The following is a 14,407-nucleotide window of genomic DNA, read 5'->3' as shown; positions in this document are numbered from 1 at the left end:
TTAGTAAAATTTAGTACAATTTAGCAAAATTTAGTTAAATTTAGTTTAATTTAGTAAAATTGAGTTCAATTTAGTTAAGTTTAGTAAAATTTAGTAAAATTTAAAAAAAAGTAAAATTTAGTCAAATTTAGTAAAATTTATTTAAACTAAGTTTATTTAAGTTCAATTTAGATAAATTTAGTTAAATTTAGTTAAGTTAAATTTAGCTAAAATTTAGTTTATTCTGGTTTAATTTAGTAAAATTTAGTTCAATTTAGTTTAGTTTAGTAAAATTTAGTAAAATTTCAAAAAAAATCGTAAAATTTAGAAAAATTTAGTAAAATTTAGTAAAATTTAGTAAAATTTAGTAAAATTTAGTAAAATTTAGTAAAATTTAGTAAAATTTAGTAAAATTTAGTAAAATTTAGTAAAATTTAGTAAAATTTAGTAAAATTTAAAAAAAAAGTAAAATTTAGTCAAATTTAGTAAAATTTATTTAAACTAAGTTTATTTAAGTTCAATTTAGATAAATTTAGTTAAATTTAGCTAAAATTTAGTTTATTCTGGTTTAATTTAGTAAAATTTAGTTCAATTTAGTTTAGTTTAGTATTTAGTAAAATTTCAAAAAAATCGTAAAATTTAGAAAAATTTAGTAAAATTTAGTAAAATTTAGTAAAATTTAGTAAAATTTAGTAAAATTTAGTAAAATTTAGTAAAATTTAGTAAAATTTAGTAAAATTTAGTAAAATTTAGTAAAATTTAGTAAAATTTAGTAAAATTTAGTAAAATTTAGTAAAATTTAGTAAAATTTAGTAAAATTTAGTAAAATTTAGTAAAATTTAGTAAAATTTAGTAAAATTTAGTAAAATTTAGTAAAATTTAGTAAAATTTAGTAAAATTTAGTAAAATTTAGTAAAATTTAGTAAAATTTAGTAAAATTTAGTTAAGTTTAGTAAAATTTAGTACAATTTAGCAAAATTTAGTTAAATTTAGTTTAATTTAGTAAAATTGAGTTCAATTTAGTTAAGTTTAGTAAAATTTAGTAAAATTTAAAAAAAAAGTAAAATTTAGTCAAATTTAGTAAAATTTATTTAAACTAAGTTTATTTAAGTTCAATTTAGATAAATTTAGTTAAGTTTAGTTAAATTTAGTTAAATTTAGCTAAAATTTAGTTTATTCTGGTTTAATTTAGTAAAATTTAGTTCAATTTAGTTTAGTTTAGTAAAATTTAGTAAAATTTCAAAAAAAATCGTAAAATTTAGCAAAATTTTTAAAAAAATTAGTAAAATTTAGTAAAATTTAGTAAAATTTAGTAAAATTTAGTAAAATTTAGTAAAATTTAGTAAAATTTAATAAAATTCAGTAAAATTTATTAAAATTTAGTAAAATTTATTAAAATATAGTTAATGTTAGTTAAATTCAAATGAATTTAGTTAAATTTAGTGAAGTTTAGTAAAGTTTAGTTAAGTTTAGTAAAATTTTAGTAACATTTAGTAAAATTTATTAAAATTTAGTTAAATTTAGTTTAATTAAGTTGAATTTAGTTAAGTGTAGTTAAATTTAGTTAAATTTATTTATATTTAGTTATATTTAGTTAAATTTAGTTAAATTTAGTTAAATTTAGTAAAATTTGGTAAAATTTAGTAAATTTAGTAAAAATTAGTAAAATTTAGTTCAATTTAGTTCAATTTAGTTCAATTTAGTTAAGTTTAGTTAAGTTTAGTAAAATTTAGTAAAATTTCAAAAATTTAGTTAAAGTTTGTTAAATTTTGTAAAGTTAAGTAAAATTTATTAATTTTAGTAAAATTTAGTTAAATTTAGTAAAATTTTGTTGAAATTTGTAAAATTTAATTAAATTTAGCTAAATTAAGTTAAATTTAGTTCAATAGTTCAGTTTAGTTAAATTTTGGTAAATTAAATTAAATTGATTTTAGTTAAGATCAGTTAAAAAAAGTTAAATTCAGTTAAACTAAGATAAATTTAGTAAAATTTAGTAAAATTTGGCAAAATTAAGTCAAATGTTTTTAAATTTTGTTCAATTAAGTTGAATTCAGTAAAATTTAGTTAAATAAAATAAAATTAAGTTAAATTTAGTTACAATCAGTTAAATTCAGCAAAATTTAGTTAAATTAAGTTAAACCAAGTAAATTTAAGTTTAATTAAGTTAAATCTAGTAAAATTTAGTTAAACTTAGTTAATATTAGTTACATTTAGTTTAATTTATTAAAATTAAGTTTATTTCAATTAAATTTAGTTATATTTAGTAAGAAACAGTTGACTTTAAATTTAGTTAAAGTTTTAAAGTAATGTTGAATATAGTGAATTTAATTGAATTAAGTTAAATTAAGATATGATTTTAAGATTGATTTTAAATTTAGTTAAATTCAGTTAAACTTAGTCAAATTTAGATAAATTAAGTTAAATTTCACTAAATTAAATAAAGTTAAATTGGGTTTGTTTAGTTTACGTTAAATATAGTGAATTTAGTTAATTAAAATATATTTAAATAAATTATGTTGAATTAAGGTAAGATTGAGTTAAACAAAGTTAAATAAACTTAAATAAAGTTAAATATTGTTCAATTAAGTTAAATTCATTTATATACAGTTAAATAAAAATAAACAAAGTAACATTACGTTAAATATTGCTAAATTTAGTAAAATTTAGGTAAACTAAGTTAAATTACGTTAAATTAAGTTGAATTAGTTTATATTAAGTCGAAATAAATTATTTCAGTAACATTTACTTGAATTTAGCTAAATAAAGTTAAATAAAGTTATAAATATAAATTTATCTTAATTTAGAAAAATGAAAAAGCTGAATTTCACTAAATTTATTTAAATTTGATTGAAAATGGTTGAATTTATTGAAATGTAGATGAATTTAGTAAAATTTAGTTAAATCTGTAAAATTAAGTTACATTTAGTTATATTAAGTAAATTTTCGTTAAATTAAGTTAACTGTAGTGAAATTAAGTTGAATTTAATTAAATTAAGTTAAATTTAGTGAAATTAGGTTAAATTGAGTAAATTTTAGTTGAATTCAACTAAATTTTGTTAAATTAAGTATAATTAAGTTGAATAAAGTTAAATTATGCTAAATTTATCTTTATTTCAGTAAAATTCAGTAAAATTAAGTAAAATTATGTTAAGTTTTCTCAATTTGATTTTATTTATGTAAAATTTATTGAAATTTAGTAAAAAATTAATAACAAATAATTCAATTTATATAAAGTTTGAAAAAAAAGTTATGTTTTGTAAAATTAAGTTAAATTGATGTCAATTTCGTTATTTGTTTTAATTTAGTTCATTTTTTTAAATAAGTTTAATTAATTTCAATTTTGTTTAATATAGTTAACTTTAGTTAGAGTTAGTTAAATTTAGAAATTAATGATTAAAATTGTTTACAATTGATTTTATTTATTTAAATTTAGTTATATTTTGCGAAATTTGTAAAATATAGAAATATTTAGTAAATTTTAGTAAAATTTTACTAAATTTTAATAGATTTTACTAAATTTAACTAAATTTTACAAAATATAACTGAATTCAACTAAATTTAACAAATTGTAACTGAATTTTACTCATTGTAACTAAATTTTACTCATTGTAACTAAATTTTACTCATTGTAACTAAATTTTATTCATTGTAACAAAGTGTAAATAACTGTAACGAAATTTAAAAAAAAAAACACGTTTTGCAAAATTTAATTACATTTCACTATAAATTGATATCGACATAAATTAAAATCAATTTGACTAAATATAAATCAATTCAACTAAGTTTTAATCAATTTAACTAATTTTAAATCAAATAAACTAATCTAAGATAAATTAATTTAAGATCAATTAAACTGAATCTTATGAAGCATAATTCAATTTACTTCTACAAAATTTCACATATATTTTACTAAAATCAACTACATTCAACTTAAATAAAATCAATTGTACAACATTTTAATCATTAATTTCTAAATTTAACTAACTCTAACTCAAGTTAACTAAATTTAAATAAATTTCACTTAATGTTAACTAAATCTTACTACTAAAATTAACTAAAATCAAATTACTAATGTTAACTTTATTAAACAAAATTGAAATTAACTAAACTAAATAAAAATTTAACTAAATTTAAACAAATAACTAAATTTGAATCAATTGGCTACATTGACATCAAATTAACAAAATTTAACATAATTTTACCTTATTTTACTTTTATTTAGATAAATTTAGCCTAATTTGACTTTACTCAACTTAATTTTACCTAATTTAACTTATTTTATCCAAATTCAACTAAATTTGACTTAATTGAACTAAATTTCGCCAAATTTAAAACTTAATTTAATTAAATTTCACTAAATTCAACCTAATTTCACTAAATTTAACTTCATTTTACTTAATATAACTAAATTTAACTAAGTTTTACAAATTTTACTAAATTTAACAAAATTTTATTTAACTCAGCAACATTTTACTGAATTTAACCCTTTTTAATTAAATTGAACTAAATTTAGTAGAGTTCAGATATTTGTTTTTTTTTCTAAATTTAACTAAATTTTACATATTTAGCTGAATTTAGCTTTAGTTTACTAAATTTAACTACTTTTTACCTAGTTGAACTTACGTGAGCTAAATTGAACCTAGTTTATTTTTTTTAATTTCTACTAAATTTTACCTAATTAAACTTAATATACTTGCTTCTACTTATCTTTTTCTTTGTTTATTTAAATTTAACTCAATTTAACAAATTTAAACTAAATTTAACTTAATTTACCAAAATTTAACTAAATTTTACTTAATTAAACTTATTTCAACTAAATTTAAGTTAATTAAACTTAATATAAGTTAATTTAACTTTATTTACCTAAATTTAACTAAATTTGACTAAATTAAACTGAATTAAACTAAATTTCACTTAATTAAACTAAATTTACCTTAATTTTACTATTTTTTTTAAATTTAAATTAACTTAACTTCATTTAACCTAGTTTAACTTTTTTAACTTCAACTAAATTTCACTTAATTTACCTAAATTTAACTTAATATAACATAATCTAACTAATTTTTACTTCATTTTGCAGAATTTAACTTAAACCTCAATTAATCAAAATTTAACAAAACTTTAAATTTTGTAGAATTTAGTTGAATTTTGAAAATTTTGTTAAATTTGGTAAAATAATGTTTAATTTTGTAAAATTGATTTAAACTTAGTTAATTTTGTTTACATTTAGCTAATTTGATTTCAATTTAGTTACAAATATTTTTAATTTGTTTGAATTTAGTTATTTCTAGTAAAATTTATTTTAACTTAATTTAATGTAATTATGTTAAATTTAGTTTAATTTAAGTAAAATAATTTAAAATGATTACCTAAATTAGTTTCAGTTTGTTAATTTTCGTAAATTGTAGTAAGAATCACTCAAAATTGCAAAAGTTAAAGAAATTAACTTAATTTTTTTATTAAGATTATTCAGTTAAATTATCAAAATTTTGGTAATTTTTTTATGTTCAATTAAAATTTAGTTAACTTTAGTTGAAATTTCTTAACAAATGGTGTCCTGTTTTGATGTTGTAAAACAACATGACGTTGCTAATTTATATTTTTGTATTTTTGAACTTCTGTAATTTTTGTTTTTTTTTATTTTTGTTGATTTTTTAATCTATGTTTTTTATATTTTTTATTGCAGTCGAGAATATTAATATTATAGTTGTTTAGTGTTTTTGTTTAATTGTATATTCGTAGCAGTGTTTTTTTTTGTATTTTGTATCTTTGAATCGATGTATTTATATAATTGGGAATTTCTACATCATTAAAAAAATATGTATTAATGATGGAAACTTTATGTCGTAAAAGAAATACTGAGGAACGAAACACAGTAAAGAATCGATTAAAAATGTTTTGGGGGACATTCAAACAAAATTAAAAAAATTACATTGAACTTTGAGTAGTAAAAATGAAAGCTACTTTCCTGCAGATGAAGCAGAACAAAAAGGGTGCGAGAAGTCAATTCTCTCTCGGAAGAAGAAATGGGACAAAATGCGGAATACTCTAGCACAGCGATTCTCAACGGGGGTACCAAGCCTACTTGATTTACATGGTAGGGGGTACCAGCCTAGAAGAAGGTTGAGAATCGCTGCTCTAGCAAATCAACGCTGGTCAGTTGAGGTTCCCGCTGACGGTACTCTTGCCGAAGCGACCTCGGCCGGTTCCGGCGGCGTGACGTCCCTGAAGTTGTGAGTGGTTGCATCTGCTGCCTCGAGTTGGTCAGCTCGGTCACGGTTGATCCGACGGGGAACAATTAGTTGGCCACCGACGGCTGCGGTGGCGGCGCAGAGAACTGTTTCCCTCCGGCGGCCGTTTGGCTCAGCGCCGACAAACTGCGCTGGATGTTGGGGCAGGCGGACGGGATAAACTGCTGCACGGCCGGGTTGGCGGCGGCCGGTTCGACGGCCTACTCGTACAACATCTTGCGCAGCAGCTCATTCTGCATGATGCTCTGGGTGTGAATCTACAGCTCTTGCGGGGTCGGAATGTGCGGCTGGTGTTGCTTTGTGCTGCTGGTTCTGGGCCAGGAGTTAGTTGCCTGCTCGATTTCGGGTCACCATGATGACCAGCACCAGTTGGCACGGCGGAACCAATCACTGGAGCATGGTCCGGATTGGGCGGTTCTCCAAGTTGACTCCGTTCCGCTGGCGCAACCTCCGGCGGCCATCCACTTCCGCGGCCATCCACTCCGGCTCCTCCTCGATGACCGTGTCCTGGAGGCAGTAGTAGTGACGGTGATGGTGGAATGAAAATGAAAGATAAAAACTTACTTTTAATCTGCCGACCAAAACACACCAGAACAACATTTTTTTTTCTAGCCAACTGAAAAGTTCAAACGAAAAAGTTTGACAGTTCGCGCGTTATGAAAAAAGAGAGAGTGTGCGTTTTGGCATGCACGAAGTTTATTGGTGTGCGTGTGCAAATATAAAATCAACATTTTCGCGGATTGAGTCTTGGATAGAGGGTCTGAACTGGCACTGGGGATGCCCGATTTTCGCCCGCAGCCCCCCTAAAGTTAGAGTGGGTGGCACTGGGGATGCCCGATTTTCGCCCGCAGCCCCCCTAAAGTTAGAGTGGGTGATAATCATGAAGTTTGACATGCATCTTGCCTTTTTTTAGCGGTACACTCAACCCCCGGTGGTTGGTCACTTTTTCGTTTGACACTTTTTTAGTTTGTACCCCGTTGGTTGGTCAAAGTCAAACTAAAAAGTGACGATCTGTCACTTTTTACACGGCGCTCACGTACACTATCAAAACAAACGTATGGTAGTGTGTGTGAACTCCGTGTAAAAGGGGTGTCAAACTAAAAAGTGACCCCGTTCGTTTGACAACAGTTGGTGTCAAACACGGGGATGCTTCGGCTGTCATCTGCATACAATGTCACTGAAGCCTAAAAAGTACCAAAGTTTTGGTGTCTAGTGTCAAAATTATGGGGAGTAACATGACAAAAAGGGCGCAAAATCGAAAGGACGAAAATATTTTTTTTCTTTATTTTTGTTTCGTTAGTTAAAATGAAATTAAATGTGTACCATTATCCGGGGCAAATCGAAACATATGGGGTGAATTGAGAAGTGATTTTAGCAATGTTTTTGCACAATATTTGAATATTTTTTAATTTGTTTCAGTAGGAATAGACACAAAACAACAAAATTAGTTTCTAGCTGTTTTGGCTTTCTTGTTGAAAATTTACCAACACGTTCAAACCACGGGGTACCATAGAAGTTGGTTTGTTTGACTCAAAAACATGCTTTTTTGTAAAGCCCCACAACGTGAGCCCCACAACGTCCCTAACAATGGGCTATGCCCTGTTCGTGGACTCGCTCTTAAGGATTCCTAACAACATGGTTGAGCTCAACCGCCTCAATTGTAGATTTAAATTAACATTATGATGATCTGTATGTTCATTGGCCAAATAAGAATTTGCGGAAGACATTTCAGAGGATTTGAAAAAGACACCTGCTGGGAGCTTTGCCTGAGACCTGATGCTAAACATATATTGTTGTTGGCGACATTTATGGTTTATTTTAATGAAAATAATCAATATGAGCAGCTACAGGATTATTTTCCAAAAAATTAAATAAGACTTATTATATTTTGATTTGTGACCCTCTGAAATGTTATTCCCGAAACAGCGCCACCAAACATTTGGTGGCGGCTTCAGCAAGCTACGTCAGTATCACGGACCTGGTGTCAAACGATCGGGGTTTGAGTGTATACGCACTTCGGAAGGAATCGGTCAAGAAAAATTTCAAATGGGCAACAGCGGCAGAGTAAGCAAGCCAGAGAGGGTGAAGAAAAGCCCCAAGAAATCGTTACCTCTTCTTTGTTCTGCTGTTCGTAAAGCTGTTTCTTGACCCCTTTCCTTCCGATCAGCGTACTAGCCTTTTACTAGACCCAAGTGGCCAATTATTCCCCCGGGGCAGGTCACAGTAGGTCAGAATTGATTGTTTTACTAATTGGACACTGGTCCTGGAGCATGGTTCTTGTGGCTAAATCTGTACTGTCCTAGCTTGAGCAAGATCTCTCACTCAAACCCCTATTGTTTCACACTAACTGTTGTCAAACGAACGGGATCACTTTTTAGTTTGACACCCCTTTTAAACGGAGTTCACACACACTACCAAACGTTTGTTTTGATAGTGTGCGTGAGCGCCGTGTAGAAAGTGACAGTCCGTCACTTTTTAGTTTGACTGTGACCAACCAACGGGGTACAAACTAAAAAAGTGTCAAACGAAAAAGTGACCAACCACCGGGGGTTGAGTGTAGTGCAAATGTCGCAAGTTGATCGTTACAAACTGTCAAAGTGAGGAAGCATGTTGCGCTTGCAAGTCCGATGAAACGTTCCACACAGTAAACTGTTAACGATTTCTTCCAGTGTTAACTTGTTTTGGCGGGAATCACTTCACCTGACTAAATTTATTTGCTATTTTTTTTTTTAAACAAGAACCTGAAAATTTTGAGAAATCATTGTAATAAATTGTGCCAAATTCAAATTGTAATTCTAGAACTAAAAATATCATTTTTCTTTCAGATTAAGTAGCAAAAGCCTAGATAAATGGAGCTCCGAAGCGGAATGAAAGTCTCGCGCCCGTTAGCACATGATTCGAGCAATCGGAAACGGGCCCGTCTTGGGGACGCAGTCCCAGCGGCAGATCTTTGCCCGCATCTTCCGACCGAACTGCTGGAGATGATTTTCCGTACGTTGGACAAAAAGTCGCTGCTGCGGATTCGGCTAACGTGCCGCCGTTGGAGGGAAATCGTGGACCGGAAGGTTTCGTTGCAGAACAGATTCGGCATTGTATTTCCACGTGGGCTCGTGATGAATCGAAAGTTTCGGCCGGAGAATCTGTTTCCCGCAACTTTTGCCCTATTGCAGCAGAACAAAATCATCCGGGTCGGCCTGTGGTGGCCATCGTTCGGAGAGCGACTGACAACGTTATTCATCTGGGATTGTGAAATATCACTTCCGACATTTTTGGAAATGCTCCGTTACACGCCGAATCTGAGCGAGCTGGATATACGTGGTGCCATCTACACATATACAGACGAACCAAGAACGGCGGACTTTAAGTTGCATAAGCTTCATACGCTTGATGTGGAATTTACAGCCAGAGCGTTCGACGTTTATTCGAAAATATTTCCAAACTTGACCAGTCTTATAGCACCCAAAAGGCTAAACAACACCCATCAATTAGAGTCATGCCACTTAATACGTTCCGTTCAGACCACGCTGGAAAAGCTGGCGATTAGATTTACACCATTCGTCCTGGACCAGATGAGTAGCATGGATCAGTTAAGATTGAGAACGGTGTTTCTATCTGGAGAAAGTTACAATGCTGTAATGCTGAGTCGAATTCAACCATCGATCGAACAGCTATTTGTTCTGGACCATTCGCTTACAAGTGCGGTAAGATTTTTTTAAATTTTATTAAAGGTAGGCTTTCAACTAATCACCTCTCATTTTTAGCAAATTTGTGAAACCGGTAGAAATCTACCAAATCTCAAGAAAATTGATACCACAGTTGATTTGGATGGAACAAGCAATGCTTCGTTCCTTGCCAACATGGTACAGCTTACGCATCTTCGAATCCAAGGAGTACGAAGTCCATCGCTGAACTTCTGCGGACACAAAACGCCAAAGCTGAGGGCTCTGGATTTGAAGACATTTGACTTAGCGCAGAACTGTCTGCAATCGTACCTCAAGTACTGTCAAAATCTAAGGATTCTTCGGCTCGAGAGTTGTACCGTTCACAGTTGGTCGGAGATATTGTCCGACGAACTGCCCTCATCATTGCGTCACCTCACGCTGAAATCTTTTTTTTTTTTTAAATTAAATATGTCTTTATTGAACATTCTTATAATAATTACATTTCTTTTACATAATAAGTGGTATGGCCTAATGCTCTTCATCTTTGTTGTATTTTTCGTTTTATTATTAACTGATCACATTTATTTATTTGCTTCAAATTGTTTTACATTATTGCATTGAATTGAATACATTTGGGTAAAAAAGAAAAAAAATCACTTTAACAGCTAATCCTAACCTAAAACTAAAAAAATAAATCCATTGAAATATTCAAAATCACTAGAACGAGTAAACTACGAACTGTATTTTAGGATGAATGCTCCAAGAGTTCTTACTTGTTCCGCACGAGTTTTGCACCCACGCAGAGTTGTTGTCATCTCGATGAAAATGTTCAGAAGTTCTTGTGGTGAAAACAGGTCACTACTGCCTTCACCCGTTGATGTTGGTTGGTTTTCCCTCGGTTGCTGACTGAAGCCTGGAGGTGTTGTATGCTCTGCAACTCTTTGCCGCTGATTCAACGGCAATGGCTGCAGATTTGGAACCACTCGAGTAGATCCTGCTCCTGGTGACGCCAAAGCAGGAAAATCCACGTCCGTGTATGCTGGTGGTGTTTTGCGACGATTTGGTTGGTGCCTCGTCGTCGCTTGCTGCCGAATTTTTACAAACTCAGCACGTTTTGGGCAGCTTCGATTCTTGGTCGAATGGTCGCCGCCGCAATTGAAGCATTTCGCTTCGATGTTCTCGTTGATTGTTTCGCAAGCTTGAGTTTTGTGCTCACCTCCGCAGGTTGCACAACGACTCTTGATGAAACAGTTCCTTCCACCATGCCCAAACTGCAAACAGTTCGAACATTGCGTCACGTCACGGTGCACTGGACGATAACGTTCCCAAGTCACGATGATGTTGAAAATTGCCCGAACTGCTTTCAGCTCAGACGGCGTTGTCGATCCTCTCTCGAGATGAACCAGGTACAGTTGATCACGATACTTGATGTCCTTGTTGTGTCTCGTCATCTTGAAGACTTCGATCACGTTCAACTTAAGAGTTTTGAGCTCTTCTTTTAGCACACTCACATCCATGTCGTACAGGCCTCGGCGGACCTGTTTCATGGGGCGTTTACCTGGGTCGTCATGGCTGTAGCACAGAGTAAGACAGAGTTCGCACTGCCTCTTGATTTTTGGTTCAACTTGGTGGTACATCGCAGGTACATCGCACGCCTGCTACCAGCAAACCTTATGGAGCCAAAAAATTTAATGACATTTCTTCGGACTGGGCACTCTGGGTTACTCTGTGGCTGTAGTATTCAATCTTTGTGTTGTTCAGGAAATCCCGAACGTAGTTGTAATCCTTTCTGGTAGGTAGCAGAATTTTGAGTCCATCAGCACACAAGCGAATGGAAGCTCGTAAAGCACCAGATTTGATGTTTTCACATAAATGGGTGGCAACTTTTCCCGTCGTTCAAATTCTTCCTTCTCGCTCACGTCCACAGGGAGGGTAGCGAACTGGTTTCCAGACAATTTTTGAGCGTCCTTGCTCAAACTGCCTGGCTTTGCAGGTAGCGCTTCGGCATTCTTTAGCTTCTTCAAATCTGCCGATCCTGCTGGTGAGGACCGCCTCTTTTTCTTGCCCTGAGGCATTTTTGCACTTTTTAAGCACTTTTCAGGAGCTAAAATCCAGGAGTACCTCACTGAATGATGGTCCACAAAGGAATGACCTCACGCTGAAGAAAATCCACGTGCTGGAAAACCGTGCGATCTTTACACACCGGACGTTCAATTTCGAGAACGTGAGCATTGGTAGCTGCAATGTGTCCGCTTCGTGGATTATTCAGCTGGTTAAGCTGTGTCCTCGAATCGACTATCTGTACATCGACGAGACATGCGTCGATGACGCTACAGTTGAGGAGATTTGCCGTCCAGCGCGCCGGTTGAGGATCCTGTGTCTTCACAACTGTACCATCACCGAAGTGTCCGTGGAGCACATGGTCAAGCATTGTTCCGAGTTACGATGGCTGCGCGTGTACCCCAAAGAGACGCTTTCGATGGTGGCCTACGATCGGCTAAGAAGAGCGAAGAACGTCGAGATAAGCCATTTTTGAGAGCATTGTTTACGGTAGAAATATTATCAGTGTTGTTCATGCAATTTTAGTTCATTGACTCGAAATAAAACCCCTATTTTTCATGCTGAAACACGTCACGAGGTTTTCCAAGATTCATTGAAACTGAAGTTTGTTGTCTAAAGCATTAACTCCAAATAAAGTTTGAACTTAACAAGAAAATGTTACATTTATTGATCCTTATCATCCTTCTGGTGTCTCCTTACCCGCTTCAACATTTTCAGTATCTCCCGCAACCTCCTTCGAATCTTCCTTACCCGCTTCCTGCTTTCCCTCCTCAACCTCCTTCTCCTCACCATCCCCTACCAGTTGCTCACCCTCCTCCCCTTCCTCCTCCACCTCATCGCTCTCACTCTTGTCCGATTCCTGCTCCTTTCGTGGCTTCTTCCCCCGGCCGGACTGCTTCGCCTTCTTCTTCTTCAACCGTTTTGCGCGCTTCTTGGCCGTACGCTCCTCCGCCTCCTGCCGGTTCCGCTCCAGCTTGTCCTGGAACTCGTCGTTCAGCTCTTCCGCGCGGCTCTTTTCCTGGATGTGCTTTTGGCGGGCGTACTCCTTCCGCCGCAAATGTCGATACACGTGAAACTCGCCCGAACCGGCACCCGCACTGGAGCCCATCACGTTGCGCACAAAGGACGGGATGGCCGACGAAAAGTCGCGCGCCTTCGGGTGTTCCGGGATTATGACGGGCTTTTCCTGGGAGGTAGCGAGAAAACAGTTAGCAATCGTATGTACGCACAAGTAAACAATGAGACTTACGGGATTCTTCATCAGCTTTTCCAGCTTGGCGCGCTGGATGTCGGCGGCATTGCGGACCACAAACTTTTTCTTCTCGAAGTCCTTGTCCACCGTCTTGACTTCGTTGCGAATTTCCATGGTTTTGCTGATAGATATTGCAGAAAATGCTACGAAGATTACCAAATTTTAGTTTGTTTTGGCAAAATAATTTGTTTTATGACTGTTTTGTAAACATAATTTGACAGAACAAAAGTTGTAGAAAGAAGGTGTTCCTTCATGATTTGAGGGGTGCTCCAATCGTCAGAGAAAGTTCGAAACAACTTGAGTCAAAACCGAAACCTACTCAAAATTGAGTAGTTGTCAGGTTTGTTTCTTTTCTGGACCAGCGGGACCAGCACGAGAATAATAAGCTAAATTTTGACCCTTTAATTGAGTTTTTACTGTATTGGTACCGTAAATATAAAACAGACTCCACCTAAGCGGTCCTTAGAAGAATGCTGACAGGGAAGGGGGCCTCCATCCTATTCGGTAGGTGTAGCTAGACCATTCGGCCACGAGACAAAAGCCCCCGTTACGGTGTCGAGAGAAAACCGGAGCTTCAATGTGGCAGCCAAGCTTACCGAAATAATCCATCGGGGTTTCAGTGTACTTGGAACATTCAAACTCTCCAAGAACCTGCTGCAGGCGCCGAAACGATGATGTGTGGAGTCGGTTTCGTAGTGATTGAGGACCAGCAGAACCGAGTCATTAAGTGGAAGGTGGTGGATGACCGGATCTGCGTGTTGAGAATAAAGGGCAAATTTTTCAACAAATAAAGGGCAAATGATCCAACATCGACGCTTTCTACGAGCGTCTTGTTAAAAGCTATTGAGAAACAAACGCGCAGGTCGACAGGGAAGCCTTCTTCATCCTGTTATAGGCAAGGAGAGCCTTCATCCTCGCAAAAATTACAACGGCCTACAACGACCCGTTTAGTCGCAGCCAGAGGAATGGGCACCGGATCTTTTTCGAATCTCTTCCGCTGACTTTCATTTGTAATTATAACTTGGGACTCAAGCAACCAAATTTAACCAGGACAATGCACAGAATGGTCAACCAAACAAAACGTGTTTGTTATTGTATACATTGAGTGCTCTCGTTTTTTGTTAATTCAAGGTCAAACATTGAAACGCGTTTTTCTCTGATCGTCTAAAATCGACGTGCGACAAGTTACCACTATCTTTTTC

General features: G+C 33.2%; 2 protein-coding genes across 2 annotated transcripts; one reads left to right on the top strand and one right to left on the bottom strand.

Moving 5' to 3' along the window:
* The first annotated feature begins 9,030 nt into the window (after positions 1 to 9,030).
* On the top strand, positions 9,031 to 12,428 carry LOC6032400. The gene is made up of 3 exons (XM_038250414.1): positions 9,031 to 9,931; positions 9,992 to 10,329; positions 12,038 to 12,428. Exons 1-3 carry the CDS (start codon positions 9,080 to 9,082, stop codon positions 12,426 to 12,428), a joined length of 1,581 nt encoding a protein of 526 aa, XP_038106342.1. The 5' UTR covers positions 9,031 to 9,079.
* A 201-nt stretch (positions 12,429 to 12,629) lies between these two features.
* LOC6032401 (PRKR-interacting protein 1 homolog) lies at positions 12,630 to 13,387 on the bottom strand. Its single transcript, XM_038250413.1, has 2 exons — positions 13,203 to 13,387; positions 12,630 to 13,139 (listed from the first exon to the last, which is right to left on the bottom strand). Exons 1-2 carry the CDS (start codon positions 13,317 to 13,319, stop codon positions 12,630 to 12,632), a joined length of 627 nt encoding a protein of 208 aa, XP_038106341.1. The 5' UTR covers positions 13,320 to 13,387.
* Positions 13,388 to 14,407: the final 1,020 nt, after the last annotated feature.

Source organism: Culex quinquefasciatus, chromosome 2, assembly GCF_015732765.1.
Source record: "Culex quinquefasciatus strain JHB chromosome 2, VPISU_Cqui_1.0_pri_paternal, whole genome shotgun sequence".
Lineage (NCBI taxonomy): Eukaryota > Metazoa > Arthropoda > Insecta > Diptera > Culicidae > Culex > Culex quinquefasciatus.
The sequence above is the reverse complement of the archived record's forward strand: the minus strand, read 5'-3'. Positions and strand labels throughout refer to the sequence as shown.

Coding starts and splice junctions, on each gene's coding strand:
- LOC6032400 (XM_038250414.1), top strand. CDS start 9,080: ATGGAGCTCCGAAGCGGAATGAAAGTCTCGCGCCCGTTAGCACATGAT. Junction 9,932..9,991: donor ACCATTCGCTTACAAGTGCG/GTAAGATTTTTT, acceptor TCTCATTTTTAG/CAAATTTGTGAAACCGGTAG. Junction 10,330..12,037: donor TCATCATTGCGTCACCTCAC/GCTGAAATCTTT, acceptor TGGTCCACAAAG/GAATGACCTCACGCTGAAGA.
- LOC6032401 (XM_038250413.1), bottom strand. CDS start 13,319: ATGGAAATTCGCAACGAAGTCAAGACGGTGGACAAGGACTTCGAGAAG. Junction 13,140..13,202: donor AAAAGCTGATGAAGAATCCC/GTAAGTCTCATT, acceptor GCTACCTCCCAG/GAAAAGCCCGTCATAATCCC.